This window comes from Camelus bactrianus, chromosome 32 (genome assembly GCF_048773025.1).
Source record: "Camelus bactrianus isolate YW-2024 breed Bactrian camel chromosome 32, ASM4877302v1, whole genome shotgun sequence".
NCBI classification, from domain to species: Eukaryota; Metazoa; Chordata; class Mammalia; order Artiodactyla; family Camelidae; genus Camelus; species Camelus bactrianus.
This window is the reverse complement of record NC_133570.1, coordinates 6,224,821-6,244,455: the sequence shown is the minus strand read 5'-3', so window position 1 is coordinate 6,244,455 and position 19,635 is coordinate 6,224,821. Positions and strand designations below refer to the sequence as shown.

Here is a 19,635-nt window from a genome sequence, read left to right as displayed (position 1 = left end):
TGTGATGTGTGGTCTCTGCCACCCTGTCGAGCTGTGGAATTGCTGATAAAATGAGATCAGAGCAAAGTGATGCCCACGACTGACAGGCTTATCCCCGCCTTGGGGCGGGGGTGAGGAGAGAGGCCCGAGCGCCAGGCGCTCCGGAGCTGTGTCCCAGAAGACGGCGGTCCTGAAGGGAGGCCTCCGCTGAAAGGCCAGTGTGACAGACCCTGCCCGCGAACTCACCAGGGCCTGAGGCCTCAGGCCTTTCCTGGTGGACAGAGTTCAGTGGTGCTGATGCAAACTGCCTGTGTCCACACGTGGAACTTGGGTAACCTGCAGCCTTTACAGGGTGGTCTTGAGGTTCTCTTGAAGTTAGTACCTCAGGTGCTCGGTAACCCGCGAGGCACCGCATTTAAGAAAGCCAGGTTATTACCAGCGTGGCCATGCCCACCCCAGCGCAGGGCCGGGCCTAGGTCGCGGTGGTGCCCTGAGGGGCGGTGGGCTCTCTGCTGACTCTGGACCCAGCACCGTAGACCGAAGGTGCTGGTGCGCTGTCCAGCAGGGGTGTCGCTTTGTTGTGCTGAGACCTGGATGATCTCTGTTTAATCTCAAAGCTTCTCTTTGTCCTGCCGCCTACCTGTGCCTACTCAGTTCCTCCCTGCTCCCTGGGCCTGGGTAGGGTGACCCTGTAGGCCACCGGCCCCTGTACAGAGCTGCTGGCTTGTTTTCACTGCACAACTGCCCAGATCCGTATCTCTCGACTAAAATGCAGTGGGGCTGAGGCACGCTCTTGTCTGATCAAACCCCCACGCCTTCCCCAAGGGAAAAGTTTTCATGACACAAAGCAAGATTTGGGGCCTTGAGAACCAGGGGGCCTAGAGAGAGGTGAGTGGTTCATGGACTCCTTTGGGCTAAGGACCTCGGTTTCTGTTGAGATAATCAGTGGGAGTCAGGGTGGTTCTAACTTTCTGAGCCAGCCCCATGGTACATGTGGACTCGAGAGAGCTACGTGGGGCATAGTTGGAGAGGAAGGTAGAGGCTGGATGCTGGGAAGGGGGGAGCCGTGTGTCCAGAGGGAGAGGCCAGAGCACTGACCATTCCTCAGTGTCAGGCCCTGGGCCACCTCAGGTTCTGGGCAACTCCCAGGGCAGTGCTATGGTGGTTCTATTTTACAGAGGAAGAAGTCAAAGTCATTTCCAAGGTGGCGAGGCTACATGGGTGAGAGTGAGAAGGCTAAACATTCCTTTATCTTGTAAACGGCCTCTCCATCCACCAGAGCCAGAGGCAGGTCCATCAGTTCCCCTCTCCCTTCCCCCAGCACCAAGTCCTGTCAAGTTTTCTCCATCCCCTTTGGCATCATCGCCCAAGTCCAGGCTGCCATCCTCTCTCAAGTTCACGTGACAGCGTCCTCCATCCCTTCTCTGTCTGTAGCCTCTTACGGTCAGCATGAGCTGGAGGAAGCCACAGTCCAGCCACCGGACTCCTCGACTCAGACCTTCAAGGGCTTTCCAGCTGAAGGTCAGTCCACCCTGCCCTGTTTTGCCATCCTGTCCTACTACCTTGCCTTCCCAACTTCATTTTTGCTCTTCTCAGTTCCTTGAACATACCACGCTTTGTTTTGCTGTTTCACTCCAGGTTTTCCCAAGGCCTCTTTCCTCTGCCCTAGCCTTTCCCCGTCTGCACCCCTTTTCCTGGCTAGTCTCTCTTCTTCCTTGCAATCTTAATCTTTAAACGTCAGTTCTCCAGAGACCAGCCCCTTGTCCTCCCCCACGCACAGGCACATGTGTACACACACCCCTGCGCGTGCGTGCATGCACATGAGGGGTCAGGCCCCAGGGAACCGTGAGTTTCCTCCGGACGCCGGCCGTGTTTGTCATCACCATTTATCTTCCCTACCAGGGCGAGGTGCCCTTAGCCACTGCCGTGCCCAGCACAGAACTCACAGCAGGTGCCCAGGGGACCCACCTGCTCAGTGAGCCCTCAGTGTGCCGGTCCACAGCCCAGTGGCAGAGGGTGTGGGGAGCCTGATGAGATGGGCATGGAGGTGAGGGGACAGCTTGAAGGTCCAGACATCAAGCTAAGTAGGTGTCGTGCAAGGTGAGTGCCTATTTAATATAAAACATCGACTTCAGTCATTCGGGTTGTAGATACGAGAACAATCTCCAAAAGACATTTGAAAGCATTTCATTTTGGACATGGACTTGATCCTATAGAACATGCTTTGCCTTCTTTAGTGGTTCTTTTTTGTACGTCACGCTCTGAATTCAGCCTCGTGTAGGGGGTTTGATTCCACTCAGTATGTGCTTTCACCTTTTTATTTCGGAAACTCCAGCATACACAGAAGTACGGAGAACAGTACAGTGAACCCCCACTTACCCATCACCCACTTTAACAACGACCGACTCGGGGCCAGCTTTGTTTGATGTGTACCTCACCACCCCCGCCATTCCTCTGAAGCTAATCCCAGATACGCCGTCCGGATTTCATCTGTTAGTGCTAAATGTGCTTCTGAGTACCATTTCCAGAATTGCATCTGTGCCTGCAGGGTTGGTCGTCTGAAGGCTCCCAGAGGCTTTGTGAAAAGTTACAAAGTCACAGTTAATGAGAAAGCTGGGGAATGGGGAGTTCTGATTGATCAGATTTTCTGTTTCACTGAATCATTAGCTAGAAAACCCTTGTTGTTTAGAGAGGGGAAAGCTTTCTAAGATAAGAGTCTGCTTTCCTGCCTCAATGGGCATGCACAGCAAACAATCTAATCTCTTGATCTCGTCTGACTGATTTTCGCTCCTGGGGGATGTGACTGAACAGGGCTGGTTGGTACCATTACAGGTTTGGGGTGCGGGTGGGGCCTTCCCACCTGCCCCGTCACCTGTCCCCCAGCCGAGTCCCCAGTGCCCCCATCGGCGTGACTGCACCACCTCCCCACTCCCCAGCTTCTGTGAAGCATCTTCGGTTCTGTGTCTCCTCCCCCAGCAGCCGCCTCAAGCTCACCCAGCCTCCCCCTCTCTCCTCCAGTCTTTGGTTGACACGCGTCTGCTGAAGGCCACATCGGAACTCGGGGGACACAACAGTGCTTTTATTGGAGACACGACCAAATCTATCTTGCTACCGAGGGATGGGGGAGGTGCGGGGGGGCCTAAGGAGTCGGGGAACATCCCCGAGTAGGTGGCCCCCGAGCCAGGACCCAGCAGGACCACAGACCACAGGCCCAGGGGGCAAGACCCGCAGGGCAGAGCATGTTTCCAGGGAGGAAACCGCATCCAATCCGACACCTTTCGACCTCCCCTCCCTCCGCCGGGGTTTTCATGGTCCGTTACGTCTTCAGTCTCATGCAGTTTTCTTCTTTACTAACTGGCTTTCTTCTCTCCCAATGACTTCTCAAGTCTCTTCCTTGTCCAGGCTTGAGCCTTCAGTCTCCCCCGCCAGTCACGTGTTCATCCCCAGATACTCTGCACCGTGATACGGGGCATTGCCATCCACCCAGTGGCTCCAGCCAGAAATCCAGGCGTCACCCTGAGTTCTTCCTTCCCTTCCCTCCTTTGATCCAACAGTAAGACCCCTCAGTGGTTTCCCCAAAACAATCGCAAATCCAGCCACCTCTCTCCATCCCCACCGCCATTACCATCTGAACCCTGTCACCTCGCTGGACAAGCAGCTTTCCCAGGTCCCCCCTCACTGCTCTTGCACTGGTCCTCCACAGAGCCAGAAAGGTCTTTTTAAACACACCTGCCATACACTGTGTCTGCTTAAATGTCCAGGGGCTTCCTGTTCATTTAGAAAAAAACCCGAACTCCTCACCATCTGGCTCCTGACTGCCTTGGGCGAGTGATAACCTTTCTAGGTCCGGAAATCTTCACCTATAAAATGTAGGTGATAATTACACCAACCCCCACCCCGATGGCTGCGAGGGTAAATGCACCAGTTTAGTTAGAGTCAGCACCACTGATGTCAGCTCCTTCTGCTCCTCTCCGCCTGTCTCCACTTCCCCACCGCCTTCCAAAGTTCCCTGTGTTTATTAACACGACGCTAAGACCCTCCTCCTTTTTAATACCCTGGAATCATTCTGGTTCTCCTTTCCCCATGGCATCTTGCCTGCCCTGTCATTCATCAGACCCTGTGCTCTGAATTCTTTCTCCAGAATGTGGGCCCAAGCCAGGCGTGGACATAGCGGGAACAGGTCAGGTTCCTTCTCAACGAATCTTCCCAGCTCTGGCCTGCAAAGGTCAGGAGAGAGCTTGCAGCTTCCTTCCACTGTCCCTTTTTCAAAACTCAGCCCCTCCCAGCACTTGAGAACTTAACTGCTTTTCTAGGAAAAAAAGCCCCCACGCGTAGCCTGGTGCTCAGCTCAGCACTGATGTCTCCCATTGCTCCCCGTTCCGGGTTCCAGGCAGAGTGGACTCCCTGTGGTTTTGTGGCCTCGCGCCTCATTTCTTCCCTCTCTGCCTTCGCCCACATTCCCTCCGCCTGGAAGGCCTGGTGCTTCCTCCTCTCTGTCGCCTGCCCGGCCCGGCCCGGCCCGCCCTACTGCGGACTCTGAACTCCTAGTGGTGCTCTATTTCCGCCACTTCCATCACACACCACCTTTTGCTTGGCGCTGTAAATGTCAGCGCTGCATTCATGAAATCACCTCTTCCTAAGGGCAGGACCCACATCTCATTTTATCAGTCATCTACCCTAGCACGAAGCTTCAGTGTCCTGGGCTGGTGATCGAAATCATATCTACCACTACCTGCCACGGGATGATGCAACCACCCAATGAAATAGGCACTACTATTGTACCCAGTGGAGAGATAAGGAAGCTGAGGCTTAGAGTCACAGAACTTGCCCACTGGCACCATCGCCAAGTGCGAATCTGAGCTACAGACCCAGATGTGTCTGACTGTAGAGCCTCCGCAAGTGATAACAGCTGAGGCGCCAGCACCCCCCCCCCGCCTTAGACATTTTTACATTACCCACTGTCATCCTCAAAAGACCCCATTGGTGGAGACTATTATCCTCATTTTACAAAGAAGAAAACTAAGGCTTACCTTCCACAGTAAGAGCACTCAAGGAACTGGCAGTAGAAGGAAGTTCCTCAACCTGATAAAGGCATCCACGGAAACCCCAGAGCGAGCATGTTTAATGGTGAAAGACAACGCTTTCCATCTAATCTAAAACAGGAACAAGGCGAGGATGTCCACTCTCACCCGGACTGTGCACCCCTGTCCTGGAGGTTCCAGTCAGGGCAGACGGGCAAGACACAGAAACGCAAGACGTGCCGCTAGGAAAGGAAAGAGTAAACTCTCTCTCTCTGCAGATGACATGATGCTTCTTATAGAAAACCCTAAGGGTTATGTGCACATGCAGGCGCGTGTGCGCGCACCCACATGAGAGCTGGTAAACAAGTGCATCCAGATCACAGGACACAAGATCAATATACAAGAGTCAGCTGCATTTCTGGATGTCCGCAACGGACAACCCAAAAATGAAATTAAGAAAACAATTCCCTGCACAATAGCATCAAAGGGGGTAAAATACTTAGGAATAAATTCAATCAGGAAAGTGTGAGACTTTGACACTGGAAACTGCAAAACGTCATTGAAGAATATTATTCAGCCATAAAAAGGAGCACAGGTTACAACATGGATGAACCTCAAAAACATGATGCTATGTGAAAGGAAACAGACACTAAAGGCCACATAGTGTATGATGCCATACATATGAAATATCCAGAATAGGTAAACCCATAGAGCCAAAAAGCAGATTGGTGTTGGCAGTGGGGAGGGAAAGTCAGAGTGTACTTAATGGGTCAGGGGCCTCTTGTTGGGGGTGATGACAGAGTTTGGGAACTTTATATGCATGGTACTTGCAGGGGATTGTGAAGGCACTAAATGCCTCTCAGCTGTACACTTAAGATGATTAATTTCATGTTATGTCAATTTCACCTCAGTTTTTTTATGTTGAAGAAAAATAAAGACCTAAATAAATGGAAAGACAGCCTATGTTCATGGATTGGGAGACAAAATCGCCAAGACAGTAATACTCCCCAAAGTGAGCTGCAGATTCAGTGCAACCCCTGTCAAAATTACAATTACCCTTTTGGCAGAAACGAACAAGTTGGTTCTAAAATTCGTATGGAAATTCAGGGAACCCAGAATAGCCAAAACAATCTTGAGAAGAAGTACAGAGTTGGAGGGCTCACACTTTCCAATTCAAAAACTTACTGCAAAGCCACAGTGATGAAGACAGAGTGATACTGGCATCAAGATAGATGTGTAGATCAGTGGAATTCTATTCCATTGAGAGTCCAAAAATAAACCTGTAAATCTGTTGTCAGATGATTTTTGACAGGGAAGCCAAGACTCGGAAAGAATAATCTTTTCAGAAAATGATGTTGGACTTAGAAGAAAACAGGTGTAAATCTTCATGACCTTAGACTGGTCAACAGTTTCTTAGACTTCACATCAAAAGCACAAACAACCAAGGGGAAAATAGAATACATGTCATCAAAAATAAAAAACTGTGTGTGTGTCAAAGGACACTATCAAGAAAGTGAAAAGACAAGCCATAGAATGGGAAAAAGTTGTAAATCATATAAAAGACAAGGGGCTGGTATCCAGAACGTAAAAAAGAAAGCTCTTACAACTCAACAACAAAAAGACAACCCAATATATACAAGGTCTTGTGGTAGCTCACAGCAAAAAAAAAAAAAAAAAAAAGTGACGATGAATATATATATGTTCATGTATAACTGAAAAATGTGCTCTACGCTGGAATTTGACATAACATTGTAAAATGACTATAACTCAATAAAAAAAATGTTTAAAAAAAAAGACAACCCAACTTAAAAACAGATGAAGGATTTGAATCAATCTTTCTCCAGAGAAGATACACAAATGGCCAATAATCACAAGAAAAGACGCTCAACTTCATGAGTCAGTTATTAGGGAGATGCATATTAAAGACCATCATGAGATGCCACGTCACACCTACTAAGGGGGCAATAACAAAAACAAACACACAAAAAATAACAAATGGAAAATAAGTGTTGTTGAGAACATGGAGATACTGGAACCTTTGCACGTGGCCGGTGGGAGTGTAACATGGGGCGGTGGCTGTGGAAGAGTTTGGAAGTTCCTCCAAAAGTTAAACAGAGTTTGTAGGTGGCCCAGCAATTCCATTCAGGGACTTAGACAGTTGTGTGCAAGGATTCAGAGCAGCATTATTATAGCCAAATGTGGAAACAACCCAAATGTCCTTGAATTGATGAACGAAGTGCTGACTAAGCATGATTGAATGTGGAAAACCGTAGGCCAAGTGAAAGAAATCAGACCAAAAAAGGCCACATATGGTATGATTCCATTGAAATGAAGGGGAGGTCCAGAATAAACAAATCCATGGAGGCAGGAAATAGAGCGTTGGTTTCCAGGGGCCGAAGGAGAGGAAGAACGGGACATTACTGCCTAGGGTTTCTTCCGGGGGGTGATGAAAATGTTCTGGCATTGGATTGCAGTGATGGTTGCACAACCCTGTGAATGTACAAAACTACGCATACACATATCTGGAGGCACACTCAGACTACTAAACTGCATACTGTAGAGAGCTGAAGTAATTTGTCTAAGGTTACATCACACATAGTAAGTGGGGGACCAGAAACTGGAACCCAAGAATATCTCCTTCTACACCAGTGCTGTTGGGGGAAGAATGCTTCTAGGGCCCTTGAATAAGTAAACGAATAAAGTCTGGGATCTCAAAGAGCCTCAGAATTGTCATTTTGAATATTCCTTCTCATTATGAAATACTGTCCGTAAAACGGCTGAGGCAAGCAATATTGGTCACTCTGAGAAATCAGTTACACTGTGTAAGGAGTAATCTGCCCTGATGCCTACTTTCGTTGTGCCATTCAGTGAGAAGTCTGAGGAGCAGATGAAGAGCTGTGAACAGTGGACTCCGGTCTAATTTCCGAGATCAGTGAGAAGAAACAACAAACCTTACAAACCTGCTACTCCGGTGGAGAGCCTTGGGGTGGCCAAAGAATTTTGCCACTACCAATACATATAAAACCCTCCATTTTTCACCCACGTTTCTCTGATGGCTAATTCTTTCAAAATTTGACGTTGTGTTCATTTTACTGATTACTAAAATTATATATACCGATTTTATAAAATTTGGAAAATACATAAAAATATAAAGAAAATTACCTTTGTCCCCAAAGATGCATTCTTCCAGTCTTGCTTTCTGTCCATATACAATTATATATGCACTCCCTTAAAAAACTCAGTGGGGAATCATCATAATACAGTTTAGTATCCTGCTTTTATAAACATCATATTTGGAGCACTGTACCATACTATTAAATTTGAGGAAATGATTTTGAATGGCCAAATGATGCCTTCTTATAGAGACACCAGGGTTTTTGTTTTGTTTTGGTGTCTTAGCTGTCCCCTTATCTTTAGTCATTTGGGCACATGGCAGCTGTGAAAATGTGTTTCTCAGATCTCTACTTTGGGAAGCGTAATGGACTGAGGGTCCCAGCTGCTGTGTTCTGAAATCCATCAGCCCATCAAGCAGACTCCCAGCACCCCCACGGGCCTCTCCCAGCCAATGTCAGGGTGGCAGGGACCCCAAGGCTGGCTCACCCCTGAGAGGCACGAGGTTCCTCTGACAAGTGACTTGGAGGATTTCCTGGCAGCATCGCCGATCTCTCTTAGAAAGGCTCTTCAGAGTGCAATGCTGCCCCCACCCCTCCTTGCTTCCCTGTTTCCTTCAGCAGGGACCAGACCCGCCTCTCCCTCCGAGCTCAACCACACCGACCACTTCCCCTCCAGGCCTGTCTGCGGATAGACCTTCATTCGTGGCAAATCCCATCTTGCTATCCCCGCCGCCTCGGCTGGCCTGGACTGACACAGGCTGCTTCCTCTCCTGTTTCCTTGTGTTTGAAGTTATCTTGATTGCTATTGTGTGTCCGTCCTATCCTAGTCACGACCATCTCCTTAGGAAATTGCATCAGGATAGAACACCGAGGCGGGGAGGGGGTCCCCGGGGGGATCTTGTACAAGGCGGATACTTGTTTCCGGAAGTGGCTGAGTAGGCCTTTCACAGCCTCATCATCAAGCCTGATCTCTTGTAAAATCTCTGCTGTTTGGATGGGCAGGAAAAACACTTTCTGTTTATTTGCTTTCTCGGTTACTTGGTGAGGTGCAGCTTGGTTTCACATTTACCCGCTGTTTGATTTCTTATTTTCACATTTAAGCATGTTTCTCTTTTCTTCCCTCTCCTCCTCTTCGTCTTCTCTTTCATCATCTGATTGCCTCTTCTATTTCCTTTTGGTTTTTCTCTCACTTCTTAATTCTCCAGAATAAGGAAACAACATGGCTTAAAAATGTTTTTCTTACAGCTTGCTATTCCCTGCTCTTCCTTTATAACTAGTGTTTAAGCTTTAAAATTTAAGCCCAAAACGTTCCCCCCAAAAAAGTAAGTCATATTATCGTTTGATTGTTTGCTTCTCTGTGACCCTTGATGTTCCTTATTTGTTTCCCTTCCCTGGTGAGTCACCAGCACTTGGTTTTTCAGTGTCATTATTTTCGAGTGTCTCAAGCACAGGACAGACCCTGGAAATCATTTGGTGGAGGAAATATTAAATTTGTCACAAAATACGGAGATCTGCTTCTCTTTTTGTCTCCTCCTGGGTTTTGGCGGATGACCACCAAAAGAAGTTCTAACTGTTTGAGAGTTCTTGTGAGCTGAGTTCCAGGTGACAGGATTCCTCACCCTTGTCACCTATGGTCGTCTCTGTCCTAAGCTGCTGTTGTCAGGAAAGGGAACTGGCTTACTTCCTCTTGAGCAGTGCTTGGTTTCGAGGCGAATTTCTGCCCTTGTCTCCTCCCCCATCTCCCTCTCCCATTTTTCTTGTTTCTTCACGATGGGGTCTCTGTTCGCGTGGACCCCCTGCCTCGGGCCTTGGCGGCCTGCGAAAAATGTGCTGACCCCACGATGCTCAGCAGCAACAGGGAATGAAGCCCCGACAGAGGCTATAACAGGGATGAACCTTGCAAACATGGTGCTGAGTGAAAGAAGCCGGATGCAAGAGGCTGCAATGTTGTATGACCCCGGGTATAGGCAATGTGCGGAACAGGCAAATCCATAGAGGCAGAAAGCGGATTAGGAGCTACTGGAGGCTGAGGGAAGGCAGGAACAGGGAGTGACTGCTAATGGGCACAAGGTTTCTTTCTGGGGTGATGAAAATGTCCTGGAATTAGTGGTGGCTGTGGTACAGTTCTGACTATACTCAAAAAACATCGAATCGCTTCTCAGCCTTTTGGCTAAAATCAAGTGCAGCATCAGCTCTTAGCAGTTTCATATCTGATACATCCTCTTATCCGAGGATGATATATTAAATGGATTTTTGGAGCAGGGAGTTAGAATAGGGGCTTGCTCAGTCCACTCCACACGTGGACCCAGTATTACAGGACCTCAGGAACGGCGCACCTCCTGCGGGGAATAAAGCTGAAGTTTAAAAGTTAGAAAAGAAAACCCAAAAAAGCATTGAACTGTACACTTTAAATGGGTGGACTTTAAGTTGTGTAAATTGCATGTCAATATAGCTGTTAAAAAATAGCAACCCCGGGGCCCAGCCCAGGCCGACTCAGTCAGACTCTTGGTGTCAAACCCAGAAGTCTGTTCTTCACCCAAACAACCCAGCAGGACCAGCCGCATCGTTTGCAGGCTCAGTGCAAAATGAAAGTGTGGGGCCCCTTGTTCAAAAGTCATTAAGAATCTCAAGACAGTGGCAACACAGCATTGAAAGAAGCATGGGGCCCTTCTGAGCGTGGGGCTCTGTGCCGCCGCCCAGGTCGCAGGCCCTCAAGGCTGGCCCCGCAGCCTGGACTCACGTTTGGGATGCTCCATCCAAAGGAAGGAGGGAACGTGGTGAGCAGGACGCCTCTGCGTCAGAAAAGCTGTAGGTGGAGGAGCTGGAAGTACAGGAGGAGAAATCAAAAGCTTCAAGAGAAGGTCTTCTCTCTCTCCAAGAGCAATGAGTTGGTTTTAGTCAGAAGAGCGTGGTTGAGTCCCCCAGCCCGGGGCTGAGTAATCTCCAGAACTGCGGGCTTTCAGTGAAAAAATAAAGGCTGGGACTGCGGCCAGATCTGCGGGAGATCCCGGGTCACTCCATCAGCTGGGCACCACTGACAGACCAACTCGAGCCTAACGGGAGTTTATGGAAGGAAATGAACAAGGGGCCCGTCTGGGGCGGGGTAGGGGGTTGGCAGCCACTGACAACTCAGCGCCTGCTGCCCCGAGACTGGGTCTCGGAGCAATTGCCACCTCTCCCTGCAGCCATGGACTTCCCACCGTCCCAGCTGCTTCATCACCGGGGGTCCCTGACCCAAAGTCTGATGGAGCTGCCAGGGTCGCAGGCTGTGACTTAATAAGAAATGCATATTCAGTCTCTGCCCCCAGTTCCTCACGTGGAGCTCCTGAAACCCTCGTAATTTCCTGAGCTCTGGGGGTGATGAGAGCATCTAACACACAGCTCCTAAAGCCCTTGGAATTTCCTGGGTGGGAGGAAGTCTTGGTTCTAATGCAGTGACTCTTGGCAGCTCCCGGCTGGAGCTGTTCTCCAGGAAGACGGAGCCGGGATTACACACGTGACACTCTGGGGAGGGAAAGGGCCTGGAGACTGAGTTCAGTCAATCATGCCTACACGATAAAACCTCTGTAAAAATCTCCAAGTTGCTGGAGATCGGAGAGCCTCTGCGTTGGCGAACACATCCCTATGCGGGGAGGGTGGCACAGCCCAGCCCCTCGGGGACAGACGCTCCTGTGCTCAGGACCCTTCCAGACCTCACCCCATGTACTTCTTCATCTGGCTGCTCGTCTGGCTCCTTTATGACGTCCTCTGTAATAAACCAGTAAACACAAGTGTTCCCTGAGTTCTGAGACGTCCTAGCAAATTACTGAACCTGAGGAATGGTTGTGGGAAGCCTGGTTTGTAGCCAGGACGGACAGAAGTGTGGGTAACCTGGGACCCACTACTTGTGGTTGGCATCTGAGGTGGGTGGGGGGCAGTCTTGTGGGACTGAGCCCTGAACCCGTGGGGTCTGCGCTAACCCTGGGAGGTTAGGGCCAGAACTGAACTGACGCGTAGGACACCCAGTTGGTGCCCACGGAGAACTGGAGAGTTGCCTGGAGTGGAACCCCCCACCCGTTGGGTGGGAAGTGATCTGTGACGGGGAGAAGCCGTCTTCCTTGGCACCGGTCCCCCCCGCCCCCCCCCAGCTGTAGGGAAGGCTAGGAGGGCAAACCTCCTACCTTTCCAGCTTCAGTAGCAGGAGGCAGGCTGCACTTTCCACCAAATGTACGTCTCAGGCTATTCAAACTTAATTCTCAGAGTGAGCGCATGCCAATGAAATACTGATCTCCTCCAGGAAGGAGTCGATCAGCACAGCACGACCGATTCAGAGGACAACGCCAGAAGCTAACATCTCTCTCGCGCGCACGTCTGTTTACCCATCACCAGTGGAGGCAATGAAGACTGGAAGGAAATGCAGAGGTAGACGTTCACCTGGTTGGTGTCCTACAGCCACAAAACCATCACCCCTGGGATCATCTCCTGGAGAGAAATCATCGATCAGTTTTCTACAGGTTCACAGACTCTGCGACCTAATCAATAATAAACCATGACGAATGGAGTCCCAGGCCCTGAAAGCAGTGCTGTCCAGTAGAACTTTCTGTGGAGGAGGAGATGCTCTGCGTCTGTGCTGTCCAGCACGGGGGCCTTCAGCCACGTGCGCCTGTTGAGCACTTGAGATGTGGCTAGTGTGACTGAGGAACTGGACCTTTAAAACTGGTTTTTAAAGTTTTTTTTAATTGAAGTCTAGTCAGTTTACAATGTTGTGTCAGTTTCTGGTGCACAGCATCGTGCTTCAGTCATACATGAACACACATGTATTCCTTTTCATATTTTATAGGTGACTACGAGATATTGGACAAAGTTCCCTGTGCTGTACAGTAGAAACTTGTTGTTTATCTATTTTATATGTAACAGTCAGTATCTGCAGATCTTGAACTCCCAGTGTATCCCTTCCCACCCCCTTCCCTCCCTAGTAACCAGAAGTTTGCGTTCTATCTGGGAGTCTGTTTCTGTTTTGTAAGTAAGTTCATTTGTGCTGTTTTTTAAGATTCCACATACAAGTGATATCATACGGTGTTTTTCTTTCTCTTTCTAGCTTACTTCACTTACAATGATGATCTCCAGCATCCATGTTGCTGCAAATGGCATTAATTGTTTTATTTGGAAATGAATTTGGATATAGAGCAGAGTTACAGACAGTACAGAGTTCTCATAGACCCTTCTCCCAGCTTTTCCTAAATGTGAAGCTTTACATAATCATGGCACATCTTCAGAACTAAGAAATTAACGCCAGTACAGGCTTAATTTGGATTTTCACCATGGTTTTTCACAAATATCTTTTTCAGGATCCCCTCCGAGATTCCATCCAATTATCTCCTTGGTCTCCCATCTGCAATGATTTCTCAGTCTTCCCTCGAGTCTCCTGACCCTGACACCCTTGAAGAGGACCGGTCAGGGATTTTGCAGAATGTCCCACAATCTTGGTTTGTCCGATGTTTTCTCGGAAGGAGGCTGGGCTGGTGGATCTGGGGGAAGAGGCCCACAGAGGTGAGGGGTGCCCTTCCCGTCGGGTCACCTTGGGGTACCCGAAACCCCCAATGTCACTGCAGGTGGTGTTGACTTTGCCCCCTTGCTCAGGGAGGTGTCAGCCGTGTTTCTCCTCCACCGAGTTGCTGTCTCTCCCTCCGACTCTGTGCTTTAGGGGCAAGTCCCCATCCAGCCCACTGTCAAGGGGACGGGAGTCCAGCTCCATTTGCTGGACGGGGAGCATCAGAGAATTTGTGGACGCAGGTTAAAACCTCCACAATGATGAGTAAGTATGTGTGGGCAGGTGCTGCGGGGCTGTGCGAGTTTCCTGTCTCTCCTGCAAGTCTCCCTGTGAATTTCACCTTCATCTGCGCACCTTGCCTGCAGCAGTCATCACCGAGCTGCTCAGTGGTGGTTTTCTGTTTCCTTCATTGCTTCTACGTTTATAAGTTAGAATTCTGTAGGGAATTTGTCCCTTTCCCCCATGTGTTTATTTCTATCACTACAGACTAGGGCACGTTACTTTCATTCTTCAGAAGGACACGTGGTCATCTTTTGCCTTATTTTCCTGTTTTGGGTAATTTTTCTAATAATAATAATGGTGTCCTTAACGATATGATCAATGTCCACCAGAGCGGGTGTTTTGGAAGGATTGACCAAAACCTTGTCATCAGAGGCTAGGATTTGGGAGCTTTAAAAGCCTGATGTGGGACTGGCGTAGAAATGCCCACAAGAGTAAGACTGAGAAGTCGGAGGCTGAACTGCGTATCTCAGGGTCCGGACCTCATCCGCCTTATACGAGACCTGGGGCAGATCATCCTGTCTCTTTGGGCTTCAGTTTTCCCCCAGTGGAGGTGGAGGTGGAGGTGCTGGTCAACTCAGGATCAGCACTTCTCAGGCTGGAGTGTGCATCTGAGTCACCTGGAGGTTTCGTTCAAACACTGGTTGCAGGCTGCACCCCCAAAGCGTCGATTCAGTAAGTCTGGGGAGAGGGGGAAGGATCTGCATGTATAACATGTTACCAGGTGCAGCTGATGCTGTGGTCCAGAGACCGTGCTTTGAGGACTATTGGTCTGGATGAGCGCTAAGCACTGTTCACAGCTTTGGACTCATCTATTCAAATGATTCCATCTTTGACCCCGGCTATGAAGAGATCACTGGTGGAATGATGGAACAGACCTGTGTGGGAGCAGAGGTGCTAGAAATCCACGGGGAACCACACAGTAGACACCTGGGTGAGTGCCAGGCATGGCACGAAGTGCCTTGAAGACCCAGTCAGTGCCCAGGGAGGGATAAAGTTTGGGCAGAGCGATGGAGAGCAAGCTTGAATCGGGGTCCCACCATGTAACAGCCACGTGGCCTGGGGCAAGTGACAAAGTGACTTCTTGCCTCTTTCCCCACCTCTGAAAGAGGACACGGCCTGACATGAAGAGAATGCCCAATGAATGGTGTGGCTGACAGAATTATTGTCATTTGGAACTAAGCTTGTCTGGTGAGGAGAAACAGCAGTAACAGAAGGAAGGTCCGTGTCCACAGCACGTCCCAGGCACCCGCGGACGGGGTGCACCGCCCAGCCCGGGTGCCCAGCCGCTCAGTCTCACCCACTCAAGAAGTCCAAAACAGACGATGAGGGAAGTTCAATATAATTTATTAAATAGTTTCCAAGGGCTCCTCCCAGGAGGATTAACAATCTCAATACGATAAATAGCAATAAATTAACATAGCTGCCATCTCCTGCCCTCACAAGGGTGTAAGAAGTAAGGTTTAAGTCTTCAGAAGGAAAACGTCCCATAAATAACAAGACTGATAACAATGACATAACTTGAAATTGGTTTCAAGTTAGCTCATACGTTTATATCTCAGTCCTCCCAGGACCAGCCCATCCGAGGCTTCACTGAGATTATCATTGGAATAATTTACTTACTAAGTCAGAATTCAGGCAGTTTGAAAACTGATTTAAAATAGTCAAGATGAATCTTTTCTTTTCAAATTGATCTGTAGGCACAGAAATGTTTGTTTTTGGTGCACGTTGAAATTCGAGTTTGTCGAGATGTTCTATGACCACATCAAGAGTTTGGTTATTGAGTATTGGTTGGATCGCTCTGAAATAAGGCAGGATGGCTGAGCTGTCGAGGTAGTGTGGGGGTCTGGGGTCAGCAGTGAAACACGGCATCTCGTACTGGCTGGATATTGGCACTCCTTTCTCGTCCTGCAGCTGGGGAACAAGGAGTCGAAATGGGTAAGCGTCAGTTTTGCGAAACAGCCAGAAATCCCAACAGTTCACATCTGAGTGCCTCCCCGGCCGGCCCTGGGCAGGGCTTTCCCTTCACCATCTCATCTGGTGGGTGCTACGGTCCTTCGAGGCTGGGATCGCCACTCTCCCCCTTCCCAGAAGAAATGGAAGCGCAGCTGGTTTGCAGAGCTGGTGCAGATCCAGCCCACAGCAGGCAGCAACTCCAAAGCCCAAGCTGATAGCCACGCTCCATCCCGCCTCCACAGCCTCCTGGAATCTGCTCTTAGCTGCCCAGCTGCTCGGCTCAGAGAGGCGGGGAGCAGGAGGGCCCTGGGTTTCCATGGAGCCCTTGCTCTTAGTGACTCTGGGTTAAAATCAGCATATCCCCTGCTCACAGAGGCCAGTTTGTGCTTGTCTGGAAAGGCCTCCAAGATGCCAGGGAGAGTTTATCCAAACATACTAAGGATCCCAGACCATGCCTTCTCCTATCCTTCTTCCTAAGGACTAAGAGCATCTCATAAGCCTGAGCTGCCTAGTCACCTGGGCTGACCACAACCTCGCCTTTGTGTCTATAGAAGACAAGGCTAAGGCTGAAATGCCGGGTGGAAGGGGAGAGCAAGGCCAATTTCACGAATTGTTTCCATGTTTTATTATTTGTTTGTTTAGTCAAAGCTGCCTAAGAGCATCTGTCTTAATCACAACCCTGAGACAGTGAAAGAGTATTTACATTTACGCAGCCTCATACTTTCCCCGCAATGGGTCAGGCTCAGCAGAGCCTCTGCTGGAGGCCAGCTGGGCCCTAATTAAGCAAATCAAAGAGCAAACAGACGCCTAATTGGTTAACTGGCCTTCTCCGCAGTAAGAGACCCTCTTCGTGACCCCCACAAGAACTGCGACATCCCGCGTTCGCTGGGCTGTCACTGACAGCTTAGGCTGGCATCTGCTGCTCCTGGGGTGGGTGGGCAAGATGGCCCACCTCTGGAGACGTGCTACAGGAGGAAAACTCACTATTACTGCAAACCAAGCACATTAGGGACTGACACGCCGACTAAAGCAGATCCTACAGTGCACGAGAAATTGTTGAGCTGTGGGCAGCCTGGGTTAACCTCTGCCTCTGACCCCCACCCTCATGTGGATTCCATCCTAGCCTGCCTGGTTGCTCCTACCCCTTCCTGCAGTACCCACAGCCCTGGCTTCTGGTCTGAAAAGAGTAGGCATCTTCTGGGTGCCATGGAAGGCATTTTAAAGAAATGGCTTGGAAGAAAAATCTCGAGGTCACTTACATAGTTATCCAAAAGCTCCTTAAATGAGATCTTTAACTCCTCGATTATGCCTCGTTGGTCATATGGTTCCGGCGTGTAGGTGGGCACCGTGCGGCAGGACAGGAAGGGTCCCAAACAGCAGAACAGGAACAGGGCAAGTCTGGCAGATCCTGGAGAGAGAGAATGATGCTATGAAGCCAGACGCCCCCACCTGCCCCAGCTTGCGTCGCTTAAGCCGCTGTTGGGCTGAGCCACCTCTGGGCTGACCCCCTGCGTGGTCTTCCTCTCCATCTGGAGACACCAGACTCTCCCCCCAAACCAGCGGCAGCAGGCCGCAGCGGTACCTGTGTGGGAGACCATGGCGGGAGAGAGAGAGGCTGCTTCGGCGACAGCTTCTGGAGCCCAATGTGCTGGCCATGGTCCTCGGGAGGTATATAAAGGGCCAGTCGCAAGGAAGAAGGACCATCGATGTCCCGCCCATAGCAGAATCATTACTCAGCTTTTCTCCAGAAAACACTTTCAAAATTCTGCCACCCAAGGCTGAAAGGAAACGCTGAGGTTACCCTGAAGGTGGGCCACCGCCTGACTCAGTCCAGACGCACACAGGCTGGCACAGGAAGGTGCGCGCGTCTTTGCCATTTCTTCTTGGAAAGAGCTTATTGATTTGACTAGAAGAAACTCTGAAGCCCCAGGTTGACAGGCATCACCCGCAAGGAACATGTGACTCAGAGCAGTCGAGGGGTCAGTGCCCCACTGGGAATTTCTGGGGAGGGTCATGGGTGAGTGCATGTGGGCGTAAAGCTGGTGCGAAGTTTGTAGAATGTATTATCTCTGGAAATTTCTGAAGTGTGCGCAGGCCAGGGTGTGGGGACGGCCCTGATAACCACCATGAATGTGATGAGTCAAAGTCTTCATCTCCACTCCTCTTGGCTTTGAACATCATTGGATTCTCAGTGATGTCTTTGCAACCGCAGGGTCTCAAACCGGAATCTGTGTCCAGAGTTATCTGTTGAAATCACTTATTCGTATTTCGTTGCCAACCTTGACCTTCTCGGGTCTCAGGAAGAAGTCGCACAAGGTCTCTGCCTTCAGGGGGCTGGTGTCCTAGTGCACAAGGGGAAACCACGAGCAACATTAAAACACAGGAATGTACCAGGCAATCATTAGAACATACACATAAAGCAAGGTGACGGGTGAGAGTGATGGGTGAGACACTTCAAGTCAGGTGATCAGGAAGAGTCTCTCCGAGCAGCTGCCGTTTACGCCGAGTCCTGAAAGATGAGAAGGACCAGGTGAGATGTGTAAGTCAAATGTGGAGCTCTGGAGAAAGATGATTTAGTCTAAAATACTGACACCCTCCAAGAGGGAAAGAAATGTACTAGAAAGCCGTATAGTCATGGAACAAGATGAAAAGTGGTTTTCAACGAGGCGGAAATGATTGGCCCCACCATAAGCCACGGAGAGGTCAAAGAAGATAAAGCCTGAATAGACACACTTGGTTTGAGAACATGAGGTCATTGGGGACTTTGCTAGGAGAGTCTGAATAAATTGTTGGGGGGCGGAAGCCATATTGTGGTGGTTTGGGAATTGAGGAAAAAGTAAAACCACTCCATTGCTTCATCAGGATCCTAGAGTCCTCCCTGAATCATCTCTTTGATTTGTTTATATCACTACAGACTCATGGATATTTGTTTTATTCTTTAGTGGAACATATGGTTTCCTTTTGGCTTTCATTTCCCAGCTTTGGAGAGTTTTTCTAATAATAGTAAAGGTGTCTGATATAGGACTGTCAAAAAGAACGACAGATGTCCACAAGAGTGGGTGTTTTTGGAAGGATCACAATCAATAAACTAGACTTCTTCAAAATTATTATTTTTTTCTTTTTTAAAGACACTGTTAAGAAGATAAAAAGATGAGCCAAGACTAGGAGAAACATGTTCACCAGTCGCAAATCTGAAAAAGGACTTGTGAGCAAAATGTATAATGAATGCTCAAAACTCAATTTTGTGGTTTAGGTAGTGGTTTCTTAAGATGATACCAAAAGTACAAGCAACCAAAGAAAACACAGATAAATTACATCGCAAAAATTAAAAAACTTTTGTTTGTCAAGGGACACTATCAAGAAAGTGACAGACAACCCCCAGAATGGGAGAAAATCACATATAAGACAAGGGGCTAGTATCCAGAATATATAAATACTCTTACAACTCAACAATAAAAAGACAACCCAATTTAAAAGTGACCAAAATATTTGAATAGATTTTTCTCCAAAGAAGATATACAAATGGCCAATAAACACGAAAAGATGATCAAAATAATTAGGCATAAAGGAAATGCAAATAAAAACCACAATGAGATGCTACGTCACACCTATTAATTAAGATGGATATAATTATTTAAAATGTAAAATAATAGGTATTGGTGAGGATATAAAAAAAATTGGAACCCTCATATATTGCTGGTAGAAATGTAAAATGGTACAGCTTCTGTGCAAAACGGTTTTGAAGTGTCCTCAAAAC

General features: G+C 48.9%; 1 protein-coding gene and 1 non-coding gene across 2 annotated transcripts; one reads left to right on the top strand and one right to left on the bottom strand.

The window, feature by feature from the left end:
• The first annotated feature begins 10,263 nt into the window (after nt 1-10,263).
• On the top strand, nt 10,264-10,454 carry LOC123612736 (U2 spliceosomal RNA). The gene has a single exon (XR_006720028.2). It is a non-coding gene; the product is annotated as a U2 spliceosomal RNA (small nuclear RNA).
• Nucleotides 10,455-15,336: 4,882 nt separating this feature from the next.
• Nucleotides 15,337-17,476, bottom strand: IL31 (interleukin 31). Its single transcript, XM_045506355.2, has 2 exons — nt 17,328-17,476; nt 15,337-15,945 (listed from the first exon to the last, which is right to left on the bottom strand). The coding sequence occupies exons 1-2, from the start codon at nt 17,474-17,476 to the stop codon at nt 15,525-15,527; spliced, it is 570 nt and encodes a 189-aa protein (XP_045362311.2). The 3' UTR covers nt 15,337-15,524.
• Nucleotides 17,477-19,635: the final 2,159 nt, after the last annotated feature.

What these genes read in the sequence shown, in the direction of transcription:
- IL31 (XM_045506355.2), bottom strand. Translation starts at nt 17,476, where the DNA reads ATGGTCTCCCACACAGGTACCGCTGCGGCCTGCTGCCGCTGGTTTGGG. An exon ending in AGCGACGCAAGCTGGGGCAG is followed by an intron (nt 15,946 to 17,327) that starts GTGGGGGCGTCT and finishes GAGATGGTGAAG; the next exon opens with GGAAAGCCCTGCCCAGGGCC.